Source organism: Oenanthe melanoleuca, chromosome 1A, assembly GCF_029582105.1.
Source record: "Oenanthe melanoleuca isolate GR-GAL-2019-014 chromosome 1A, OMel1.0, whole genome shotgun sequence".
NCBI lineage: Eukaryota > Metazoa > Chordata > Aves > Passeriformes > Muscicapidae > Oenanthe > Oenanthe melanoleuca.
Window position 1 is genome coordinate 22,557,793 of NC_079334.1, and position 26,095 is coordinate 22,583,887.

Below are 26,095 nucleotides of genomic sequence, written 5' to 3' on the forward strand. Positions count from 1 at the left end.
TCTCTGGCGGTGGCCAGGCAGCAGATCAGAGGGCAGGACTGACTCTCGTGTGTCCCCGTTGGGATGCCACAAGTGCTCGGAAGAGGCAGCGAAAATTTGACAGAGCCACTTTTCGCCTTTGCCCGGTGTGCCCACATGATAAATGGCAAGCTGCAAAGGCGTTGGCACCGAGGCTTTTTTTGTAATGCTTTGCTTTTCCAAATTCCCGTGAAATGTCGAGGAAGGGTGTACTCTAACTCTGCTTCCTTTGACCTTTCGCTCGCTCTTGGCTGCGAGGGGTGAGGTCCCATGGCTGTATTTCGGCAGGTTTGTAGCGGTGCCGTTCAGCCAGGGGAGAGGGGGTGCTGGTGTTACGGCTTGGCTTGGCTTTGTTCTCCTTCCCAAAGATGGGCCCGGCGTGGAAGAAGGCAGGGAAAAGTTGAATTGAGAAAAGGTAGCTTTTGTGGTTAGGGTGCACGGCCGGGAGTCAGCAGACGCAGGTTCTGTTTCTGGCACCGCAGCAAAACTTCCCGATGTCTTTGGGCGAGGCAGCTCCCGCACCCCAGCCCGCCTCGCCTCCCTCCCGCCGAGCGCTCCCGCCCCGCTCGCCCCCCGGGGCGCGGGAGCGATGCTGGGGAGGCGGCTCTGCCCTGCCTCGGCCCCGCAGCATCCCCGGGGCACCGCCCGGCCCGGCGCTCGCCACCGCAGCCCCTCGCCGGCCCTTTGTGCGGGGGGCGGCCGGGCCGAGCCCCGGGGGCCGGGCGGCCCGCGGCGGCGGCCCGGGGGGGCGGGCGGGCGCGCCGGGGGAGGAGACAGGCGGGGAGGGCGGCACAAAAGGGGCTGCTGCAGCCCTGCCCGCCGCTGCCGGCGCGGCTCGGCTCGCCGCGGCTCCGCAGCGCAGCAGCGCATCCTTTCCCGCGGCCGGGAGGAGGTGCCGGGCCGAGGAGAAGGAAGGCGGAGGAAGGCGGCGGGGGGCTGCGGGCTCCGGGCTCGCCTCTCGCCTCGCCGCGGCCGGCGCCGAGCCATGCCGGGGGGCGGCGGGCGGGCTGGGGGCGAGCGGCAGCCTCGCCCCGCCGGGGGCCCGGCGGGCACCGACAGCGCGCCGGCCGGGGGTGAGTGAGCGAGAGCGGGGCCGGGCTGCGGGCACAGCGCGCCTGGGGCTGGGCAGCGGCGGCGGGACCCCATCGCTCCGTCCCCCCATCGCTCCGTCCCCCCCCCGCCGCTGTCGCCACCTGCAAGTTGTGCCTCGGCCCGGGGGTGCGGCGTCATGCGAGCGCTGCCGGAGAGGCTTCCCCCACCGAGCCCCCACCTTCGCGCTCCTTATTTATTTATATTAGTGCTATTTTTTTTTTTATTCTCTCTTCCCCCCCATCCTCCCCACTCCCCCCCCCATAATCCCGGCATCCCCTGCTAGGGAGCATCGGCTGTGGGGAGGAGGGCGGTGATGCTGCCAGCCCCCTGCCCGCAGCGGAGGGCTCGCCGGGGATGGAGCACCCTCCCTGCGGCCGGGGCACTGCAGCGAGGGAAGGCCCATCTGCTGCCCGGGCTCGGCTTGCGGGAGGGCACGGGCTGGGGATGCGTGCCAAGCCTGCAGCAAGCGAGAAGGAGTAACAGGAGTGCGTGCGTGGGAGGGAAAACATCCATACAAATAAATGTGTACCGGCGAGCGTCCCCTCTGCCCTGCTCGGTCTCCATGTCGGGCGGCCGCAGCTCCCCCGGTCGGGGCTGGCGCTGGCACCCGCGCTGTCCCCGCTCCTGCGGGGTTCTCGGGCTGTTTGTGGGATAGCTGCGTGTCCTGCCGGGGTGACACAGGCTGGGGTACCCCGGTCCTTGGGAGAGTTTCGCTCCCTGGGCGATCTCAGGTTGATGGGGAGCACGGCATCTGCTGCAGCTCCAGCCTTCCTCAGGCAGCTCAGCGAGGGAGGGAGCGTGGCGCGGGATGGAGAGCTCCTGCTTTTCCTTCGGGGATTTCCACACGCTGCGTTTCCTCAGGTCGCACGGGAACCCTGCCTATTTCCCAGATATTATGCTGGGGTCTTGCATTTCTCCTTTGATACCCTAGGGCAGACCTTGGGTCAGGGGCGTGCATGCCCTGTCTCCAGAACATAGCGTGTGTGCTGAGCACTTCTCCTCCTATAGAACAACACTCCAGTTAATTCCAAATCTCTCGAGTGGGAAGTTCAAGCCTGTGAAAACATTCGGTGGCACCTCTACTAACAAATATTACTTGAGTCACCAGGAACCCCCAAGCCTGTGCAAACTGAATTTCAAATTCCTGCGTAGTCTTGCCCTTGTGTCCCTTGCCATGGCAGGATCTGAGTCAGCAGGAACTTTTCAAGCTCCTTCCCCAGAGGGTGTCTCTTGTGCTCTGTGGGTCCCAGTTGCAGCAGTGGTGTTTAAGTCCAGCTGGCACCTGTGATTTAGGAAGCACTTGCAGATTCCTGTTGCTGTAGCCTGGCTGCTGCCAACTTCTCAGAGAAGGGCAGAAATCAAGCAGGATCTATCATTTGTTGCTTGACCCTCAGACAATGGAGAGACATCTCTGGGGGGAGGAAGGACTATGGGTGTCCCCTTAGAAACCTCCAGTTTCTAAAGCCCCCCTAAACACAACTCTAGCACCTGTGCTTGTTTCTGCCCTTGCTGTAGAACTGGGATCATGTCCTCCAAGCTAGAGTGGGAGAAGAGCAGTCCTTTGAGCCTTTCCTGGGGAGGGAGTCTCCATCCTCCCTGTAGCACTATAAAACAAACACTAAATGAAAACCATTGCAAACTGCAGGAGAGGAGTGAAGCTGTGGCTCTTCTGCTGCATGTTGTAAAAGTCTCTCAAAGATTTATAGCTCCTCTACAGCCTCAGGTGATTTTGCAGTAGGGGTAAGAAATCCACTGCAAGGTATAGCATTCCTCCCTTCGAGGACTCATTTATACCTGCATAGCTTGTTTATTAATGCCCTGAATATGGCAATTATATCCTTAGGAGAGGGGATGGATCCTGGCTAGCTGCAGGTGTGTTTTCTTGCTAATTTGGTGGCCTGGCTGCTGCCTTTTGGCTAGTACACTTTTGTTCCTGGGTGCTGCCATGGCTCACCTCCATTGGAGGTGCGCTCCACACTCTGTTTCTGGAGTGGTTTTGGTGACTGAGTTGCCTGCCTGCTTTCCTCCCTCCCTGAAAATACTGGTAGGACTGAAAAAAAAGTTGCCTTTGTGGCACACAGGGGTTGCCTTAGCAAGGAGGTCAAGAAGAACGGGTGGAAAATATGTACTTGCAGGAATGTTAGCTTCAGTGGATGCTCACAGCAATGAACTTACCTGGAGCATTTGTGCCCACCATGAGACAGGGATAGGGGGTCTGGAGGCTACATAGTGAGCACAGAGCCCATTGAACCTTGGCCAGGCACATGGGAGGCACAGACACACTCGGTGTGTTTACCTGAGGAGCGTACCTGTGGGGTTTGTGTACTTGTGAGCCTCCCATGTGCCTTGTGTTTACCTTTCTCCTCCTTCTCCCACACACAACTGGCTAAGTGCAGTGTGACACTGGGGCCTGCCAGATTGGTGTGACATGCTTACTGCATGCCTCTAAGGGATGCCTGTGTTGTGTGACAAACGTGGGTGGCTGTTTGCTGGGTGTGTGTGGCAATGCACAGGCATTGCACAGGCTGGATGCACTTACCATGGAACACAGGCACTTCTGCTGAGTTTATGGCTGCAATAAATGTGGAATGTGTAAATGTAATAAATGTAAGCAGTCATGGGTATGGCAATTGTTCAGGGCAGAGCACATTCGTGTTCAGTAGGTGAAGGGCACCTGAGGATAGACAAGTTTCTCTCTGTCCCTCCCTTGCTTTGACCTGCGGTGATAAGCAAGCAGTGATAAACTGTCTCGTGGAAGGGTTTATAGCTGAATTTTCAGCTTGCTGTGTCTGAGCTCCCTCCTCTCTTGAGAACAGCATCTTTAAGGTGCACCTGCTATCACAAATTGACACCCCTACACCTCCCAGCCTCTGTGCTGGATCATAAAGGTGGAGGAAGGAAGTGGGAGAGTTTGGTGATGGATAGATGGGACAAGCTGGGCCAGCATTCATTCCTAACGGCTGATTAGGTTCTAGGTGGGGTTAGTTGCTCTAAAATGAGCCCTTTGTACATTGTTGGAATCTGTGGCCCAATCAGTGGGATGTAGCTGGAGGAGGTGGTGCTAACGAAGGCTGGTACAGCTGTCAGTAACTCTGGCAGAGAGTGGAGGGCATGCTGACTGGCACAAGAGATGCCTTCATGACTTTGGGTCACTGGAGGCACCTCAAAGGGCTGGTTCATGTTACCAGCTCTGACTGCAGAAGCAGAGAAGTGTGAGCAGTTGTGCCCACGTGTTTTCTGCCACTGTCACCCATCAGTCCTGCACAAAAGGTCAGGCTGTACTTCACTAGCACAAAATGCCATCAGGACACTACAATGAAACATTTCAGTGGGATCTGAAATTTGAGGAGGGTAGGCATGGGTGCAGTGCAATCTAGGGGGTTGTGGGGAGTGTCTTAGGAATGCTGCTGTTCCCCATCCTGGATGTTCCTGGAAAGGTGGTGACATACCTGCAGTGCACATGTGGACTGTGCTGTTGAGTCAGTGAAGCAGGCTGGCCTTGAGGAGCCATGACAGAGCTGCATGGAGGGGCCAAGCCTGGCACTGTGGGCAGCTTTGGGGTGCTTTGATAGCATTAGTGTCTTGCAAGGACTGGGCTGTACCTCTGCAGCAATGCTGGGTGGGGTGCCAGGACCAGCTGCTTGACCAGGGACCGGGGCAAGAGGTGCTGTCACAGAGCTGGTGAGCTCCCCCTTCTCCAGGGGAAGGTGAAAGAAAAGCTGTGTGCTGGAGCAGTGGTGTAGGATTTACAAAAGCACTCTATGCCTGTATCCCTGTGGAATAAACTCCGGCTGCATATCTGAGGAAGGCAGAAACATGATTTCTTTGCCTTTTTTTTCAGACTTCTTTGTGTTCCTTGGCATGCAGACCCTTTACTTCCCAAAGCTCTTCCTGAAGTGCAACAGGTACCTCCTGCTCTTCAGACCTCTGAATACCTGTAGCAAGATGGGAGTATTTTTGTGCTGAGAAACTTGCTCAGCAGAGCTGATAGTTGAAAGGGAGTTCAGCACTGCACTTTGAGGTTTCCTTTTTTTTTTTTTTTCTGGGAGAAGAAGCAGTGTGAAGGGAGCCGGCTGCCTTACAAACAGCAAGGGCTTGTTATAGAGTTGTGATTTTGGAAGTGATTATTTTCTGCTTTAGGACAGCAAAAGTTATGTGAGCTGCTCGCTGTTGGGGCCTTGACCTTTTGTACCAAGATAACCCCCTGAGCTGAATAGGCAGCTTGATGACCTCATCTAAGGTTCCTTGTTTCCCCACCTAGGGGAATGCTCAGGTCTTTGTCTAAATAGGCTTTTTCCAAAACATCAGCCGTGGCTGTGGGGTATGACCACACTGAGCATTGCCAGAAGTCTTTTCCAGTCTGTAATGCACAAATTGCAAGCAAGAGGAGAGGTGAGAAGAGGTGGATGTGGCTAGCTGGAAGAGAGAAAAGCAGAGTGGGCTTCTCATCTTTCTGAGGATCATCTCTGTCTTGCATTTTGACAGAATTTCTCTCCAAGGACCTTGAAGCAACCTATTCAGGTTATTTTAATTAGGTAAGCCCTTACCCAGAGCAGAAAAGTCCCTCACAGGGAAACTGAGGCACGGAGCAAGGCTGTGCTGTGCCCAGTGGCAAACGCAGGGGCTTGTCAGGAGAGCAGCAAAGTGCCACCCTTCCTGTCCTTTCTTTGCTGCTGGCTGTCTCGGAAATCCTGGAGAACAGCTGGCTGTGGGTGCCAAGCCAGGGGTTATTGATAATTTTCTAGTCACTGGTTGGGTTCTGCAGCCCTTTTCACCTAGGATATCATCTCCTCCTTCTTGATCTATAATCTATAATCCCAGCTCCCTGCTGCTTTTCCCTCAAAGTGTCATTTTCCCCTCGGTGTGCAGATCTCTGCAGGTTGGGCTGGGGTTAGTGGGAAGACTCAAACTCCATGCTCTCTTCAAGGCTTTGGGGTAATTTTTATCTTGGGGTATTGCTGCATGTCTCTTGCATGATGGCAAAGCTGCAGCAAGCAGGTTTGGAGCACACCTGAGAGACTGATGCAAACCAGCCCTGCTGCATAGTGGCTCACAGCTGTGATCTGAGCACAGGTATTCCTGTCCTGGTGTGCAGATACAGAACTGAACAGAAAGCCAGGGAGACAGTGTGGCAGAGCGTGAAAGGGAGCCTCTCTCCTATATGCTGAGCCCTTTAAGAAGTGGAAGGTAAACTAAAGCCCTGAGATTTTAAGCTGGTTGTGCTGAGGCTGAGAAAGGGCTATGGCAGTGCTTTCAGTTCTTTCTTTGTCTAACAGATAGATCTAGCTGGGCAGCAGGGAAAAGGAGCAGGATGGAGGCCAGTGCAGGCTGAGCACAGACAGATCCTGGAGGCTGCAGCAGCTAGGAAAGGTAGGGGTTTGGAAGAAGGATTTGGCTGTAGGGGCTGAGAGTGCGTGGTGCTCACTGTGTGTGAGAAGTTGTGTTTTTGTGGAGCTTGCAGCATGAGGGCTGGCTCTGAGGCAGAGCAAAGGGCAGGGTAAATGAGGAGAGCAGTGCCCTGGAGTGATCAGCATGAGCTGCACTCTGCTGCTTAGTGACCCCATTTCCAAGGGAAATTCAGGGAAGCGGGATCTCCCGAAGGCAGAAGACTGGGGCAGCAGAACTGACCGTGTTTCTCTCTGCTTTCAGCTCAGCCTTCCCTGTATGTTATTTGTGTTAGCAAAACTCTTCTTTCTTTACCACTCCAGAGGTGTTTTGTTCCCTTTTTTCCTTCCCACCTGCCCCAGCAGTCCTTCCTTGCCTGCCTCGCTGTGCCAGTGCTGTCCAGCTGCAGCTTTTCCCAGCCAATCCGATCCATGGAGGCCAGACCTACTGGGCAGCCTTGCTCCAAGGGGACACGATTTTCCACACTTGCTCCTGGGGCCATGCAAGGTCTCTGGAGAAGAGGTGGGTTAAAGGAGCTGCTGTCTCCCCATCAGCCCTGTGTCCCCAAATACCTCCTCTCATGCTGTGAGCAAGTGGCCAGTGTGCTCTCAGATATGTGCTGCTGGCACAAAGCCTCTGTGGCCTCAGAATCCCCACCTACAGCAACTTCTGGAGGAAGGGTTGACCACACCTGCATTCAGCTTGGCCAGGGGGGACGATGGGATTGCTTTTGCATAATTTAGCAGTCTCTTAAATTATTTATAGTGCAGTTGTGCTCTGGAACAGAGTCTTCTCGCTTCCCGTGAGCACTGCTGGGGGAGGGAAGGGGAGTTTGTCAGGCATCCAGAGTCTATCACTTTAGTGATGAGGAAGTGCTGTGGGCTTCCTTTCTGCCTGTGTTTGTTTGCCTGTGCAGCTGAACTGCCCTGAAAATGTGGTTCTGGTTTCTGCATCGCTCAGATGTGTGATACTGCTGAGCATCTCTGTGGCTTGGGACTGTGCGAGAGGTTCCCGAGTTCAGAACGTTGTCTTTGAGTAAAGAGACTGTGACAAGCTGCAGACAATGAATCTGCTGTGGGGATTTGGTCCCTCACTCAATTACAGTGCTGCGTTGTGGACTGGGGACAGGGATCTTCTGGACTGATCTCTAAAATATTTAGATGCTTGAAAGCATTTTTCTTCCTTCAAAGGCCCATCTTGTCTTGCCAAAGTGTTTTTTAGATTTGTCATGACATGGTCCATTGGACTTTACACAAGATCATCAAGACCTGAGCACTGGGTAGATCAGGTGGTTGGGTAGTGAACCATGCAGCTGAAATTCCCATCACTTCAGTGATTAAACCCTGAAGAGAAACCAACTGAGGGCAGAGGCAGACTGGGGCAGTTCTTTGCAGGCTCTTGCAGCAGTGGAACATCATGCAGATGAGCTGGGTAGCCCTTTGTGCCTGTGCCTCACTGTGGCAGGTTGCTGGACCACACAGGTGTGGGCTGTCCTGCTTCTGCCCTGCTTGTCCTCCTGACTTCAACCTGACCACAGCTCCCCTCCTACACGTCCTTCTTCCATTTTCATAATGTGCTTACACATAAGTTCTGTCTTTCTCCTTTCCTTCCTTTTTGACCTGTCCGTGGCAGCTGACTTCTCAGAAACACAGTTCAGTATAAATGTTTGTGTTACTGAAGACCTGAAAGGGGAGGAAAAGAGCTGAGGGTGGGGAAAGAAACTTGGCCTGTAATCAAGTGATTGTGGTAGTAAACTGCTCTGTCTGTTGTACAGTTGAGCAGAAATGCTCAGCTTCCCTGTTTTTATTTGCATAGTATCCACTTGTGGCTTTTGTGTTTGGGGCAAAGTTGGACAGGTCATCACTGTATGTTCTCTGGACAAGCTGTGCTGTCCCACCTTGCCCTGGCCTTGTTCCTGGTCTCATCAGCCTGAAAAAAACCCCATTCTTCCATCAAATGGTTTTACCTCTTGTCAGGGGCATCACCATCTGGCTAAACACAAAATTCCTCCTCATCCTTCTCAAGAAATAAGGCAACCTAAAGGAAGAATGTGAATACAGGTAATCCCCAAATCCATGTGATGTCCAGGATGGCATTTGATTTTGCTGATGAAGACAAACTTTCTCCTCCTTTCCCCACTGACCTGCTCCCAGTTCTTTCTGCTTGGATTAATCTGGAGAGATCAGGGTACTGCTTTGCTTAGTGAAAGGGACTGCTTGTGCAGAAGTAGTAAACATATTGTTGAGACCCAGGCCTGCTGCAATGCCTGTAAACAAGATCCAGTTGTCTGTGGGAGGCAGAAGGGAGATTTATGTGACCCTGAGCTAAGTGCATTAGGAGGCTTTTGATTTCATTCTGGGAACCTGCCCCTCTTGGTGGTGCCATATGCCTGTTATCGGCAGAGCCATGGCTGCAGGATTGATTTGTGATTTAATCTGAGGGGCTGCCGAGCTGCAGTCAGGATAACATGAGCAGGGGCTGTCTCTGCAAGCCAGAGCCCCTGAGCCCACGCCCTTTGTCCACCCCAGAGGTGGGAGTCTGGGCTGACTTATTCCTGCCTTGGGGCAAGGCATTGAAGAGCTCTCTGCCTATCAGCACTTTCTTTCCCAAAATAATAACAAAGTGAAGCGGCAGCGGGGGATCCAGGCAGCGCCGTGTCGAGGTCTTGCCTAAGTCTTGAAAGAGGAAATGAAGAACAAAGGCAGAAGAGACAAATAAATAAGGGTCTGTTCGTGGTCCAAGAAAAATTCCCATGGGCTTGTGTAACACTCTCGGGAAGATGTGACACTCCCTGGGCTGGAGTTAGTTTTTGAGAAATGAAAGGAAAGGCGAGAGAATGAGCAGCGGGGGTTGGGGAAGGGGAGGAGAGGAGGAGGGAGAAACACCCTGGAGAAACCTCTCAGCATGGAGTCGGATTTCTCCGGCTATTCCTGGCGGAGAGGGGTTAATGCTCTGTGCGTGGGATTGGCTGGTCACCAGACATTCAGAGTAGAGGGGGATCCGGGGGCTGCCAAGCAGGACCCCTGTGGCCTGAAAAGGAGGGGAGGAGGGGAAGGAAGAGGCTCTTCCAAACAGTAATAGATCGGCTACTGTGGGAAAATGAGCGCACTGCCAAACCCGAAGTCCTTGGTGATGGATGGGGGAGGAGAGAGGGTGGGGATGGAGGGCTAGCTCTTCTCCTGGTCACTGGGATCTTGCTGCTATTCCATGGCCTCTCTTATTTATTGTCTTCCTGGGGTTTAATTATTCCCCTCCTCGATCCATCTTGGAGAGCCTTTATCCTGGGGATGCACAAACAACTGCCACCCGCTTCAAAAATAGCTGGAGTTAATGTGGTTTCTCCTGCCTGCGTGGGTCTGTGCACTTCACCCATCACCATGGCATCGAGTGTTTCTTGCCTCTTTCCTCTTTTAATTGCCTTGCTCTGGGCCCACAGGGCACACACTTCACCTTCCTCCGGGCTGTTCAACCTGCATCTCCCTGCTGCTGGGCTGTGACTCAGTCCCTGCTTCCCTTTGCCCAGGGTTTGTGTGCCTGATCCGGCGTGTCTGCCACGTGCCTTCACCCACAGCTCTGGGGAGAGCCTGGGCTGTTCATCTTGGAGCTGTTCTCAGGATTTGTGGTTGTACTCCACTTGCTTGGCCCTCATGGAGTGCCTGCCAGGATCTGCATCTGCTGCTGCTGGCTCTTCCAGTTCCCTCCTTGAGATGTGCTCCTTCTCTGATGCTGCTGGGAAGAATTAGCGAGCTCATGGTGGTTGAATTGTTGGAGATTTGGTTAGTTGAACAGCGCCTACAGTTTTATAATTTTGACTATCTGAGGATGTATCTACATCTACGTGTTTTGATCAGAAGTGAGCTGGTAAAATAATTTAGAAAGTTTCTGCTGGTCAGCTGCTTGTTCCCATGCCTAGGCGTTTTCTTCGAGTTTATTTTTAACCCAGTTAGATCTGCTGCTGATATGGCTGTAAAAGCAGACTTTCATGTGATTGACAACTTGAAGTCATACAACTGACAACTGAGGGATGGGTAAGCTGTGATGGTGGTGAGTGAGGGGGGAGAACCTCTGACACAACAGCCTGTGTTGTCATGCCTCACTTGAAGTCTCTGAAAGCATGATTTGGTTTTGACCTGTCCCTCTTTGCAGGGCACAAAACCAGCAGGGAGATCTTGCATACTTGTTTGATTACCCCATGGTCTGTCTGAAGACATAAGTCGGTTTTTTTGAGTAATGTTGTCCCTTTTCCCTTTCCTGTTCCTCATGATGGAGTATTCCTTCCCTGTAAGATACCAGGAGACCTAACCACTGTTCCGCAGAGACTGCTGTGCAGCTGGAGCAGTCCTGTGTTTTTCTCATATCCTGGGTGAGTGCAGTGAGCAGTGCCTCACTCACCCTCTGATGTGCAGAGAGGCACAACCTTGGAGCCAAGTGCTGATGCAATCTCCAGGGCCATCACAGCAGGCTTCATGGAACCAGATGTTTTGGGGAGGCAGTAAGCAGGGGTGAGGAAGAGTCCTTCCAGGACATCAGGCATAAGTGAGGGAGAGAGGTGCTGCTCAGACTAGTGATGCTGAGAAATCAAAGGTGCAGCTTCTGAGAGCCTCTGAAGGATTAGAGTGTGCAGAAGCATCTCTGAAGCAGTGGAAATTCCTGTGGTGAGACTGGATTTAGCTGGAGAGAGAAGATTAGCTACAAGGGAGCCCAGCATATCTGAAGGATACTGAGAAGAATATTTGATAGATTTCGGTGGAGTTTGAAATCCAGCTTAGTTTCCTTTAGCATGCAGTAGTGCACCCTTGTGACGTCCAAGTACTTCTTGGATAAAATTAAATTGGTATCTTGTAGGTCTTTACTGGATTCCACTAGAGTTTTCTAGTCTTTTCTGAGATCTTCTTTTAAACTGAGGGTTGGAGAATTATATAATTATGCTGTTATTAATAATATGGTAGCTACAGTAAGAACAGTCTGTTTGAGTGGAGGGTTTTATCATGGACTCTGAAGGTGTTGAGATGTTGGTCTGCTCTGCTGGCTTCTGGAAGATCAGTCTTGAGACAAAATCCTGTCAGCAAAGACCACTTTATCTCCAGGTCCCATGTGTTCTGTATGGAGGGTTAAGAGCTGCTTTGTCCCACAGTATGCAGCTGTCTTGCTGTGACTGGAGGTGCAGCATCTAAAGTAACCAAGGCTTAGTCCACTGAAGGGCAGGACAAGATGCTTGAGAGAACAGTTGAAGCAATGAAAGTCCATGGGAAGTGTGGGTTCTGGAGATGCTGTGCTTGCAGAGGTGAAGAGGTGAGCAGCCGTAGCACTTAGAAGGCTGGAGGCTTTGTGTTTCATCCATCTTAGTTTCTGTGTGCAGCAGATAGTAGCTACTGGTGTGGAGAACTTGGGTCTCCTAGAGGAATTTATAAAAGATACTTGGTTTGGGTTTTTTTATTGTAGATGCTGCATGTCTGTTGAGACTTAGTGTTATGAATGCATAACATGTTGTCGGCTCTTCACAAGTGTTGGGATCAATGCTATATGTATAATGTTAAAATAGCATTCTATATGGATATAGTCTTAGTTAATAGTAAAAGTTAGGCATAAGTTTTTAGAAATAGTATGCTTGAACTACCCACTTAGTCAAAAATAATAGCCTGTAAACATGTAATAGAAACCCCTGCAGCTGGCAAAACAATTATCAATACTCACCAGCTAAACCACTGCCCAAATTTAAAAAAAAAAAAAAGAAAAAAATAAAACCACAAGCCAAAAAACACACATGCTCTAAAAAAGCAGACCCAAAAAGTGGCCATGCTAAACAGTTCCCAAAACCAGTTAACTTTGCATAAAAGTCTATAAATATGTAACAAATAAATAAATTGTAAAACGTATTTAAAGAAGTGTTCCCAAAGCAGCAATGTGCTCTCAGCAGCATGCCAAGCACCTGGCTTTAACCCTTTGCTTTATGTATGTCTCCTATTGTCTTTTTTATTAAACCTGTTAATTCTCCCAAAACAGTGAACCGTGTTTTTCACACTTAGCAAGGTCTTGCACACAATCTGGAGGCTTGTGGTTGACATGTACATCCCTGGGAAGGGGAAGGCAATGCCTTTCTTGCTGTGCTGTCCCCCTTCCCTGGCTGACCTCAAACCTTACTTTTGTGTAGATTCACCCTTTAGCTATCTTTTTTTTTTTTTTCCCCTCAATCTGGTTTTCTTTCTGACTTGACAAGACCTATTGTTGGTGCATGGATGGCAGCTCTGGGAGGCAAATGGAAGTTATGGTGGCACATTGAGTGGTCACTTTTCTTACCTGCCTGCAGAAATGGAGGGGAGGTGCTTAGGGCAGAGCCTTGCTCTGCCTCAGCCTGACCTTGATTGAAGAGTGGCTGTTCTGGATGTCTCAATCCAGCTGTTTGGGCTGGCACCAAGTCAGTGGCACCTTGTGGTGGGTTGCCCTGAGGCTGCAAAGGAAACACAGAGTGTGAGGTTTTGCATTAGTGCTGTGGGCAGCAGCTCTTGATGAAGGACACTGAAGAATGTTTTATTCTGTCCTTGAAACTTGAAGGGAAGCCGATACGGACCTGTTTACATTCAAACCACCTTGTGCTGTGACTGCCAGAGCTTCTTGCTGATGTCCTTGTAGCTTGCAGTCCCTGAAAACACTGTGGCATCCTTCACGTGAGAGATGCTGAGCCTTAGCTACCTTCTGGTACATCCTGCTTCTCTCAGATTTTCCTGCAATGCCAGATAATCTTCTTTTCCTGCCTTTAAGGAAAGTGCAGTCCTGCTGTCCCTGAGCTTGTTTTAGTTGCTGACAAATACTAAGTTTTATGAGTTTTCCTTCTGTGGATGTTTGCAGGACAAAACTAACTTGAGATTTTTAGAGTGTTTAGAGGTACTGTGGCTCTGATGCCTGCTTGATTCCTGTGCTTGGGGATGGCAGGCAGACCTAGTACTCCAGAAACGTGGAGCTTGTTAGTTTGTCTCTAGCTGGAGCAGAGAGAGAGAGTTGGGCCCTCTACATGGAGTGGGGGGTGAAAGTCATGCTGGGTTTTTAATCTGCCTTGTGAAAGTGATTCTAATTTGAATTGCTGCTTTGTGTTGAAGTGATCTGCAAATATGTTAGTGCATGGGTGTTATGGGATAACTTCAGGCAGAGGAGATGAGCATTTTAGTGTCAGGGGAAAACCAGAAGCTCTGACTTGTTCTCCACAGCTGCTTTTTCCTTGTAACCATGGGAGAGGTCTAAGGAGTCTAACAAGATGGAATTGCTTGTACCAGCAACCAGTTCTTACTGGTGCATATCTTTCTCTGGCTTCTTGAGAAATAGGTATATTATTTCAGGATGGTATAAATCAACTGGTCACTAAAATTGTAACAGGTGCCTGGGGATAACTCATGTGCATAACACTTCTAGCTTTCCTCCTTTTCTGAAAGCACTTCCCCTGCAAAGTAGAGACAGAACTTCAGGCAAGGAGATATCAAAGGGTTCCCTTACAAAAAGAAGCTTTTGGCTTGTCTCTCCAGGACTGAGTGTTGCTGAAGCAGTTTATAACTGTGTGCTCCCCAAAGAGCTTTGTCTTAATGGAGCTGACTGTCCATACTACTTCAGGCTTTTTCTTCTACTTGAACATTAAAGCTTTTCTTGCTGCTGTTTTTAACCTGACAGCAACTTGATCACTCTCCCAGAGATCAAATTAACTTTTTCTTCCCCCTTCCTCAGTCAAAATTGTCAGAAGGGAAATACCTCTTCTTGCTGTTTTCTGTGTTCCTGGTCATTGATGGCTGCTTTGTGTTGGAGCAGCTGGGCTCTTCTGTGACAAACTGAGATGTCTCCCTGACTGGCATCTCCTTTCTCATTTCCACCACATGTGAAAGTTTTGGATGGGGAGGGTGGGTAATCCTGCCTTGATGGCCTTTGTCTCCAGCTGGCTGCCACCACTCAGGTGTTTCACTGCAGGGCTGATGAGAGGATATGGGAAGGGACACATGATGGTATTTCGTGTCTTGGCTCACCCAAGGGTGCATGAATGTTCTCCACGCCCCGGCAGAAAAATCCCTGGCATGTGAGAATGAAGGTGGTTCCCAGGGAAGAGATTTTGAAAAGGACACACCTTGCTTCTTTGCTTCCCCTCTTCCAGGAGGGGTTAGGAAATGGGTTTGTGTTCCCCCTCCCTAGCGAAAGCAGCGGAGCAGTGGAAGTTGCCTCCTGGGCCGTGTCAGCAGCGGAACAGCAGAGGGTACTGCAGGGCCAGCAGCTGGGGAGAGCTGTGCACACCAGCCCGGGGCAGCCCTGCCCAGACCTCCTTGTGCCCCTGGGTGAAGAGCTGCAGAACCACATGCTGAGCCTGGCAGATACTGATGGATGCAAATGCCAAGTGAGGGAAATATGCTTTGCCTCCTAAAACCATGAGTCCTGCTATGTTGACACGGTGTGCTACATCTCAGAAGGCAGAGCAGTTTGTTGAATGTCAAGAATTATGGCTTTTTGTCTGGGAATTTACTGTGGCATGCAAAGCATCACAGCCATCTGAGAAGATGATGTGCCTTGAGTGATTCCTTCAGCCAGCCCAGAGGAAGCTGGCTGCCCTGCATTTGTGTGTCCCATAGGAACTAGAGCAAAACCAGCATTACCTGGCAGGCACTGGGGTTGCTGTATTGGAGCAGGTCAGCTGTTCATCTTGCCTGGGTTTCAGTGCCTGAGAGAGCAGCCTGATGGCTGGAAGTAATGCTTTGGAGAAGTCACAGGACACCTGACTGCAGAAAGCTGTACTCATTTACCAGTGAGGGATACTTCTTAGTGACACCCAGTCACTGCTCATTTAGTGGGCTTTTGGCTTCCTTGTGCTCTTCTCTTCCCCACACTTCAAAACAGACTGAAAACTGGTGATGTGCAAGGAAAAGGCACTGAATATTCCTCTACCTTACAAGTGATCTTGCTGCTTCTGCAAGACATTAACAGAACCTTCAGAACCTTAAGAAAAAAAGGTCATGGATAGAAAGAGATGCTTATGGGGTTTTCTGCAGCCCCTTGTTTTGCCCCCATGAAGAAAGCTTGACAGCAAGCCCCAGGATGATCTTTTATGGTTTTTAACAGAAAAATATCCAGCCCCTTAATGGCTGGGGCACTACAAAGGCGATGTCCTATCAGCTGAGCCATGACCAGGCATGTGAGGTTGGGTGAATGAGTTCTGGAGGTGAGGGTCTGCTGTGTTGCAGCTCCCTGAGGAAAGCAGTTTCCTCCCTTTCTGTGTGCCTGACAAGATGGTCTCCCAGTGGTGCCCAGAGCCAGCACCCTGCCCTGCTGCTGACTTGTGTTGTGGCAAAGTATATCAAAACCCCTACTAAACATTAACCAATAGAATCAAGCTCTTTCTTCTTTTTCCTTGTTTATTTTTCAGTTTCTTTCCCCTCCCTTGGCCATGCTGTAACTTTTACACCAGCTTCAGGCTTGCACTCCTTTGGTCAGAGCTTAATCTGGGACTCCTTGCCCTGCCACATGAGCACTGGGGACCGTGTCAGTGGATAGTGACTTCCACCAAAAATGTGACCACCAAGTGTCCACAAACGCTGTTGCTGAGCTGTAAGGTGCAACTGTGGACAGCCCCTCTACCAAAGTCCATGTCAAAGCCATCTGTGGAAAGCCAGATATGTTTTCTTTTGGGCAGTTGCCATCTGTCTCAATGCTTTATGGCTTTTCACTTCAATATTAATTTCTCCTCAAGTTAATCAGTAAACACGCTTTGCTGTATTTTGCCCCGTACCCTCTGAAGTGGCAGGAGCAGTTTGGGTCCCACATGTCAGCCTGTGGGGCTGGTGGTGTGGGGCAGCTCCCCCATGACCCCCAGAGCAGGGACTGCCTCCAGTGAAGGCGTTGCTGGTACGTTGTGTGTCAGGTGGAACTTTTATAAGTGTTCTCAGGAGCTTTGGCCCTGGAAGGGAGACTGCACCAGGGAGAGAACCACCGGAATGAAGCATGTGGAGGGGGTGAAGTGGTATGTGTCACATATGTGGGGATCTCTGCCTCTTTGTCTGTCACTGCTGGAAGGGTGTCACGCTCCAGGACAGCCTCTGCCTTGAAAACTGCTTTTAGATGACCTTTCTCCCATGCCCACTTTCACCGCAACTTGCCTTTCCCTAAACAGCAGATGGTGAACTTTTCTACTTTTCCTTGGTGAAGCACTGTGAGAGATTAGGTTTTATTTTTTTTTTTTTTTTTTTTTTTTTTCTGAATTGTAGTCTTCAATCACTTCTCTGCCTGACAGCAGCTCTGTGTTCCCTGCCTGGGCTGGAGGAGGGGAGGTTGTGGAGGGGAGGATGAAGGCAATATTTCATGTTGTTTGGAGGGAAGGGCTCTGCACTGCTGGCTTCTTCCTGGCCTGACATGGATCCATCATGATGGCACAGTATTACCGGCAGAGACAGCCAGGCATTTATTTCTGTCACCTTGATCCAGATGCAGAAAAACCTCGGCATCTGGTCCACAGAAAGTAAAAAGAAAGCAGCAACATATGGAGATACTGTGGACTTGAGAATCACAGGTGGGAGAAGAATAAATAAGAAAGGATCTTTAATTTTATTTCTTGTTTTCCTGTCCTCCATGTGAACTTGGGTAGTATTTCCTAAGAACAAGAGTGGTTTTTTAGGGTGTGAGTTGAACAAACATTGTAAAGATCTGAAGAGTGTAGGCTGCCTTTGGCAGTCTGACTAATGATCTTGGTCCTTTAAAACTGCCTTTCTTGCACCAGTCATGTTTCAACCATGTTTCAGCTCTCTCACCCTTCCTGCTCTCTGCTCTCATCATTTTCCCCAAGCCCTCTAGTGATGCACCTCTGAGGAGGTTTACATTAATTTAATTTCCATTGGTGAACAGGGACAAATCTGCCAAGTGCGGTGAGTTCACTAGATCATGAGTTCCTGTTATTCTGGATTTCCTGTCTTTCTACCCCGTTGCCAGTGCCTTTCTTGTCTTTGTGGATTTATGAGACTTGATCTAGCGGAGGTTCATCTGAAGTGAAAGGCCCACTGAAGATGGCAGGGGGTGGGGGTGTAATTCCTGCAGTCAAGTCTCTAAAGATGTGTGCTGAATTTGGACCAGCATTCCTGCCTTCCCCAGCCTGTTTTTCTAACAGTAAACTTTTTGCACCTCAGTAACCATTGAATGTGACTTTCCTTTTCATGGCTCTTCCACAGGATGAAGATGAGACGCCATAAACTCTTTCTGACTCTCTGCATGGCTGGTCTCTGCCTCATCTCCTTCTTGCACTTCCTCAAGGCCCTTTCCTATGTCACCTTCCCCAGGGAGCTGGCTTCGCTTAGTCCCAACCTCGTCTCCAGCTTCTTCTGGAACAATGCCCCCGTCACGCCCCAGGTCAGCCCTGAGCCGGGGGGTGCAGAGTTCCTCCGCACACCTTTGTACTCCCACTCCCCCTTGCTCCAGCCCCTGTCCCCCAGCAGAGCCAGCGAAGAGCTGCACAAGGTGGAGTTCGTGCTGCCGGAAGACTCAACGGAGTACTTTGTCCGTACCAAAGCCGGCGGCGTTTGCTTTAAGCCAGGCACCAAGGTGCTGGAGAAGCCGCCGGCGGGAGGCCGGCAGGAGGAGCGGGCGGATGGCGCGGCCTCGGGGCGGCCGGCTCGGAAGCCGCTGAGCGCCGGCGGAGCCAAGCGGCGCAAGTGGGTGGAGTGCGTGTGCCTGCCGGGCTGGCACGGCCCCAGCTGCGGGGTGCCCACCGTGGTGCAGTACTCCAACCTGCCCACCAAGGACCGCCTGGTGCCGCGGGAGGTCCCCCGGCGCGTCATCAACGCCATCAACGTCAACCACGAGTTCGACCTGCTGGACGTCCGCTTCCACGAGCTGGGAGACGTGGTGGACGCGTTCGTGGTGTGCGAGTCCAACTTCACCGCCTACGGCGAGCCGCGGCCCCTCAAGTTCCGCGAGATGCTGCTCAACGGCTCCTTCGACTACATCCGCCACAAGGTGCTCTACGTTTTCCTGGACCACTTCCCCCCCGGCGGCCGCCAGGACGGCTGGATCGCTGACGATTACCTGCGCACCTTCCTCACCCGGGACGGCATCTCCCGCCTCCGCAACCTGCGCCCGGACGACGTCTTCATCATCGATGATGCCGATGAGATCCCGGCCCGTGACGGCGTGCTCTTCCTCAAGCTCTACGATGGCTGGACAGAGCCCTTCGCCTTCCACATGCGCAAGTCGCTCTATGGCTTCTTCTGGAAGCAGCCGGGCACCTTGGAGGTGGTCTCGGGCTGCACCATGGGGATGCTCCAGGCCGTCTACGCTACCGACGGGATACGTTTGCGGCGCCGCGACTACTACACCATGCCGGGGTTTCGGCAGTACGAGAACAGCACGGGACACATCCTGGTGCAGTGGTCGCTGGGCAGCCCCCTCCACTTTGCTGGCTGGCACTGCTCCTGGTGTTTTACCCCAGAGGGGATCTACTTCAAACTGGTGTCAGCCCAGAACGGGGACTTCCCCCGCTGGGGTGACTACGAGGATAAGCGCGACCTCAATTATATCCGGGAGCTGATCCGGACTGGTGGCTGGTTTGATGGTACTATGCAGGAGTATCCCCCTGCTGACCCCAAGGAGCAGATGTACGCTCCCAAGTACCTGCTCAAGAACTACCAGCGGTTCCGATACTTGCTGGAGAACCCCTACCGAAAGGTGGAGGGTGCTGGGTGAGGCCACCGAGGCTCAGGTGGGAAATCAGAACTTCACAACAAAGGGAAAGAGTCAGGTGTTTTCATCTGTTCCATTTCTTCTTTTGTTTCCTTTGTTTATGGGCAGGGCGTGTTGTTTTTTCTGGGGCCTCTTCCCTCCCTCGCTTCCTGTTATTCTTCCCTTCATCCCAGGGTGATGCCTGGGAACCCAAATTCCTCAGTCACATGAAGGGAGGCCTGGACAGGAGGAAGAGAGATGTTGAGGACCTGTTCTGTAGTAGCATCAAGACTACCTTGCATCTTCTGAACCTCTCCTGCTGGCTGCAGAGAATCTCTGCAGCCAGCTGGCTGATTTTCCTCTGGGGGAGGCTGAGAGGGTCCCGTGAGGAGAGAAGGCAGCTGTTCCCATCCACCCTCATCCTTTGTGGATTGGAGCAAGCATAGATGCAAGCCTGGGCTATTCAGTGAGCGTGTGAGTCAGCAGGCACAAACTCTTGTGAGTGGTTGCGTGTGCAGATGTGTGTCACTGGCATTTTTTGGATGAGTGAACGTGCAAAAGCATCTCAGTGTGCTTTTTTTTTTTTTTTTTTTTTTTAAATACCTCTATATTCAAAGGGTATTTAGGGGAAGGGAAATCCTTTGCTTCCAAGGTGTCCTTCTCAAGATGCAGCCCTTGCACAGGCGTGGGCTGGCTCTTGCCCCAGTACTCTACCAAACTTGGAGCAGACAGAATAGGAAGTAGAGGAGAAACCTGGGTTTTGAGGTTTTTTTCTGCTCATTTTTACCCCCCTGCCCCCACAACACTGCATGGACTTGTCCTACAGAAGCCAAAGCATCTTCCCTGCAGTACATGCTTCTGTTGGGGCTGGGATAAGCTGCAGGGGACTCAGTCAGATGGTGGGAGTGTATGTTTGCAAGTGCATGGCTGCCTGTGTGCATGAGTGCCCACATGCATGGATTTGGTGTGCACCTGGGTGTTTGTTACCAGTGTTGGGGGAGGGAAGAGGGCATAGTGGGGTTTGGCTGTGTGTGCTTTCAGAAAATGTTGGGATCTAGAAGCTGATCTCAGTGTTGGTATGGATGACTTCTTGGGCAATTTGGAGGAGAGGACCAGAGCAGGCACAGCTTGGCTCTGCACAGCAGTGCTGCACACATGGGACTGTTGCATGCCTCTCTGGCTGCCTGCAGACTGTGCCTATAGCACAGTGCTGCTACTCCTTACTTACCAGGGGGTAATAAAAGGGAGAAGAGAAAGGGCAAAGTTCTAATTGTTGTAGACAAACAAAGCCTATCAGGGCACGGGATCTGTCTGCTGTTAGGGTGTGAGGGAGCTCTTGAAGAAACAGGCCATGGGCCGAGAGACTGTTAGGGGAGCACAGAGTGTGTGCAGCCCACATCTGCAGCCTGGGCCATGCAGACAAGGCCATGGAGAGGAGAAGGGATTTAGGAGGGTGCTAGTTGCAGCTGATTGGGCTGGTGTCTGCTCAGGCATGGGCTGAGGAGCTGGCCTGCTGTTGTATTGTTCAGCTCACTGAGAAGGCAGATTCTTGTCTCCACCCTTACCACCACCCTTCCTTAGCAGATGGCTTGACAAGGTGCCCAGAGCCTGGGTCACAGTGGGCAGAGGGTGAAAACATAATGAACTTGCTCTCTTAGCCTTCAGTGGAAAGACTGACTCATGTTCCAAGCAGAAGTCATATGGAGGAGGATAAAGAGAGAGGCCTTGGCACAAAGCAGTGTGGCCCTTCTGGCCAGCTGTTCTAAAGCAGAAGGGTTTTTATTGCCCTGAACTCCATCAGGGCTCCATGGTCCTGTGTGCCACCCTTGTGCTTCATTCCTACCTGTGTCTCTCTCTCTTTTTTTCCCTCTTAGTCCCTCTCTAGAGAAGAGAAAATTGTCAACAAAAACCACTCGCTTGCCTAATAAGGCTGAGACTGGAATAGAAAGATGAACGTCTTTTTCTGATCAAATTGAGATGCAGCTCACCTTAGCTCCTTCCACATGTTGTGTGCTATAATGCCTGCTTAGAAGAACTGAAGGAACCTCTTTTTTGTTACTATTTTTAGTTTAATTAAAATCACTGTTCTCAGTTTTGTTGTGTCTTCCCCAAAGGCAGAGAAGCCCCTTTGGGAACTGGGTGGAGGAGAAAAACTTTGCTTGGCAGAATGCTCTTCCACCAAAGGGAAGTTGTGGCTTTTTTAAGTCCAGACTTACTGATGCAGCAGAGGGAACTCCTGTCACAGCTGTGGGGTTCTGGTACTGAGCCACTGTGTGGAAGTCTTAGGTGTAGGGGGATTATAGAGAGATGGGGTCCCAGCTGAGAAAGCAGGAGCCTGCACTGAGCGAGATAAAAGCCATAGCACTGAGGATGCAGCACAGGAGGAAGATGCTTTCCCCAGGGGCAGCTGGAGGAGAGCAGGTGTGTCAGCTCATACAATTCAGCAGCAGAAAAGTACAGAATGAAGAAGCCATTTCTCATTTTTACTCTGAGGAGGAAGCCTGAGCTCCACTCTTGGACATTTTGGCTTTGCCTAGGCTCAGTGATGATGATAATACAAGGCCAGTGCCAGGCTTTGCTGGAGATAGAGGAGAAAGACAAGCCAGTCTCTGTGTGGGTGCTTTGGCAGCACCAGAGCCCCATTTCACATGAGCTGAAGTTCACAGATGCTGGAGCTACACTTCCTTATCTCCCACAGTGGGAGCAGCCTCTCCTCCAATATCAGCCCTTCCCATTCACAGCCATCCTTGGAGATTTTTAGTGCACAACAGTCATATTTTCAGTGTTGAGGTACAGCCCTTGTCTCTTGGGAGTTTGATAAGCCTACAGCTGCAGTATCTGCTTCTCTGTTGCCTTTTCTTCTCCGCCATTCTCCTCTTCTTCCTCTGATTTGCCTCTCACTTCTGCTCCCTTGGGTGTTGCTGGAATAGGAATGCTAGAGCTCTTCTGCAGAACTCCTGCCCTGCCTGCCTCCTGAACTTACTCATTTCCTTATTCTTAGGAAATTAAATTTAAACCAGACTTCTGTTGTAGTGGGAGGAAGGGGCTTTACAGATGAAATGCATTCTTTATAGTTTCTCAAGAATTGTTTAAACATTTTTTGATTTAAGTCCAAACCAGTCAATGTTTCTGTCTAATTTGTCTGGTTAACCCTGTGTTTATTATCCTTAGGGAGCTAGAGTGCTTGTCGTTAAAAGTCTTCCTTCTTGTCCCTAGAGGGAATAGACACTACTAAGCTGGCTTTCACACAGTGGTTTTCCAAGGTGGTGGCTTACCCTCTGCTCAGCCTTGCCTGTGCTACCTGCTGGGACCTCTGCAGCCAGCTCCTGGTGGCACAGCCACCCCTCCAGGCAGCTGCCACCAGAGGGAAGTCAAAAGTGTGTGATGTGGTAAGAGAGGCAAAGCAGGAGGCAGGTTTGTGTCAGATCCTTGTTTCCCAGTGCTGGACTCTGAGGTGAGCACTGAAGCTCCTTCACCTGATCTGAACCAGGTTCTGAGGTTTGAGAAGGGAAAGACCAAGAACCCTGTCGTGGCACTGGACTGGAACTGGCATCTGACTACCAGAGCCTGATGTCTGTGGGTTGTTGCAGCCCACATACAATGGGCAGTGAATCCTGTGGTCTCTGTTGGACCAAACTGTCCAATGGATGGAGGGAATGCATCACCAGCCTTTTCCTGCAGCTCTCTTCAGCTTTGTGCTTTTTCATTCCCAAAACCTTTTTTACCTTCACGTTGGTAAAAAGAGGGGCCAGGAAACAGGTGAAACAGTGCATGGCACACCCAAGCCTTCACTTCTTTCTGTCTCTTGTTGTCTTTCTTTGTGCTCCCCACCTAGAAAGAGATGATGTGCCTGTGCATGGCTTTGGACTGGAGAACACCTCTTCCTCTTTTGCCCCAAGTGAAAGGAAGGGCATGGGCTTTGGTGGACCTGCAGCAGGTGAGCTGCCTAAAGCAGATTAGGGCAGGTTAGACATATTTGCCCGTCTGGGGGTAATGCCACACCCCAGAAAAAGAATGACAGAAAAGAATGGTGACTTTGTGCCTGTGGTTGGTATGGAAGATGACTTGCTCAAGCCCACTCTTGCTGTTGCTTTCTCTGATCCCTGTGTCCTGCTGAGGTGTTTGCTGTTGTGCTGCCCAGGCCAACCTACTCTGTGTCTCTGTGACAAGTAAACAAGGAAACTGAGTTGGCATGCAGGGGGAGTGTGAGAGCAGAATGGGTGTTCATTCCCCTCTGCCTGCCTGTTGTTTCCTTGTGGGATGGTGTCTCTTGCCCTCCTCAGTGTCCCCAGCTGTGTCCCAGCTCCTGCTGGCAATCTCTGTGGCTGCTATGCCTCTGCACTGTGACGACACGGGTCCAGGGTCACTCCTGGTTCCAGTGGTGAACACTGGTGGTGAAGAGGGAAGGGATGGCTCATCCTGGCTTCATTGACCTCTAACCTTGGTGAGAAAGGAGGGAAGTGAGTGGGAGAATGGATCCTGTATCCCTCCATCATTGTGTTCTCCCTAAACCCCTCCTTTCTGATTTGAGACATTGGATAAGCTCACTGCTGATAGGGGAAGGGAAGGGGGTGGCAGGAGGGGCTCAGATCCAGAACTGTTTCTAATGCAATACACTGACATTCTAAAGCTTTGGGCACTACAGGTAATGGATTAAGAAGGGATCTGAAATACTCTGAGACTAGGAATTCAAACCACTGTTTTTTCCTGCCTGTGTGGATAATGATGCAGTGTCATCCTGGAGGTGGTCCAGCACCACTTCTGAGCCTGGGGTCCACCTGGACCTACTGCTGGTGTTGCTCCTGGAGGAGCTCCAGGACACCCTGCTTTGGAAAAAGAATGCGTGGACTTGCCAAAAACTAAAAAGAAAAGAACAAATAAGAGCATCTGCAAAGCTCCTTTCAACTCTGTAATTTATAAACAGCAAGTAATAATGAACTTTTTGTAAGGATAAATCAAATGTACATTCTGAAATCATTTTCTCTGTAAATGGTTGGATTTCATTTCACCCTTAAAGGGATGCTTAAAAGGAGGAGATAATAATAAAAACTTAAAAAAATTTACAAAGTATGAAAGGAAACCAAGATGTGTGTGATAGCTTTTATTTCTGATTGCCAGGCTTGGGGGGGGCTGCTGGAAAATGGAATGAGGGAGTTTCCTCTCTTGGCAGAACACTGTTCCCAAGAAGGGAGATTGATCCCTGATTTTGTAGGCTAATGTCAGACCTAATCTGCATGGTAGGTGAGTATGAACATGTAAAGGCACATGAGTGGGGAACGATGGCTGCTACGTGACTCTCAAGAAGATCTAGTGGATGAGGGAACCAGCAGCATCTCATAAAATGGTCCCTTGACACCATCTTTGCTCCTTTGGATGCATCCCTTTTCCCAAGTAAAGCCCTGGAAATCCTGGAGCCCCAAATTAAACTTCCCCACTGCAGAAATGCCTCTTTGGTGGCTGATTTTTGGCACGGAGCATGAAAGAACATGACCTCCTTGTTGTGGTTTATTTTTAAACCTGTCTGCTGTAGTTTTGGCTGTTCCCATTACTTGGTATCAAAGCCTTGTCCTGCTCTAAATCCTCCTAACCATCTGGCCTCTGCAGTGCTTTTGGCAAGAGCCTTTTGCAAGCTCATGTGCCATCCACAGCTATTTAATTTTTTACCTTTGTAAGTGTCTTGTGCTTCAGGTTCATTCCTGATTCCATTTAGAGATAGTGACTGTAAGCATCATAGGTTATTTTCCTCATAAGTATTAGCTCCAGTGAATTCCCTTGTCTTTCTTTCATCCATACCAGTCTAACATTTTCAGTTTTCCTCTTGTGAAAGGGTATCATCAAACTAGAGGGTTGTGCATTGCTGAATGCAGTTCTGCTGCTTCCGTCTCTGGAACAAAGGGCGTGAAAGAAACCTGCCACTCAAAATTAACAATTAAGGTTTTCTGTTTAGAATTTTTAGCATTCTTAGTGATCACTGTATTTTTGTGCCTGAACAGGGGATTAATCTAAAAATAAGTGATGACCAGCATGTTTGAAGGTTCAATTTTTCAAGCAGGAAAATATAAGTCTTTAAGCATAGACCAATGGCAATTTAGTGAGACAGTTTAAGAAATGAGAGTTGACTAGGTCAAAGGTTCTCCCACATTATTTTTCTTGCCTCATCTTTACTGACATTGATATTATTTTAAAAAGTAACATAAATGACATTTCTTTTGTTTCTTTTGAAAAAAGACCTTTTTCCCTGGAAAGCATGAGCTTCTGCTGCAGGACCTTCAAGTGCCTCTGTGAGTGAGAGGGGTTGGCTCTTGCACAAACCAGTCTGGGGTGGAGACCTTCCTTTGCAGGAGCAGCAGGGAGCACGTGGCCACACCACAAGCCCCATTTACCACGTCAGAGGGTCCCTCAACACACCAAAAAAGATCTTGGTATATGCAGTGTGCATCCTGGGTATGGATACAGAGCCTTAAGCACCATATTGCATCAGGATCCTGCCAGCCATCTGATGCCAAGCAATCCTGTGTGTTTTGCAGAATTTCAGTATCCCAGCAGATGTGTTAGATGTGGTGATGCAGTATGGAGGAGCTCTGGCATGACCTTGCCTGGAAGTCAGTGGTTTCTCCCAAGCTCTTGCTCTCTGTCATGGATGTCTGGTGCTCATCCTGGGCATGGAGGAGCTGCAGGAGGCTCTGTGTCTCTGGCTCATGAAGGGGCTGGCTCCAGCTGATTCCTTATTGATGCCTATCAGGCTAGCTGACAAAGGGATGGACATGCTGTTTCCAAACACCAGGGTGCTTGGAAACAAAGTGACTTCATTATAAACTCAAAACACCTTTCAGAAAGCAGGAGAGGGGATGCCAGACCCCATTTTGCCAGCTGTTTGTTTTTGTTGCTGGGATACATTTCTTCCCTGTGCAAGGACACGTTTTAATGTGCTGCT

The 26,095-nt window shown here is 50.5% G+C and overlaps 1 protein-coding gene across 3 annotated transcripts; it reads left to right on the forward strand.

Moving 5' to 3' along the window:
- Window positions 1-851: 851 nt before the first annotated feature.
- On the forward strand, window positions 852-24,245 carry MGAT3 (beta-1,4-mannosyl-glycoprotein 4-beta-N-acetylglucosaminyltransferase). Of its 3 annotated transcripts, none has more exons than XM_056516086.1 (2): window positions 852-1,091; window positions 17,676-24,245. In XM_056516086.1, exon 2 carries the CDS (start codon window positions 17,677-17,679, stop codon window positions 19,183-19,185), a length of 1,509 nt encoding a protein of 502 aa, XP_056372061.1. In that variant the 5' UTR covers window positions 852-1,091; window position 17,676; the 3' UTR covers window positions 19,186-24,245. The 3 variants fall into 3 exon arrangements, with proteins under 3 accessions (XP_056372061.1, XP_056372053.1, XP_056372069.1); XM_056516078.1 differs by lacking the exon at window positions 852-1,091 and adding an exon at window positions 15,225-16,477; XM_056516094.1 differs by lacking the exon at window positions 852-1,091 and adding an exon at window positions 16,503-17,023.
- The last annotated feature ends 1,850 nt before the right edge of the window (window positions 24,246-26,095 follow it).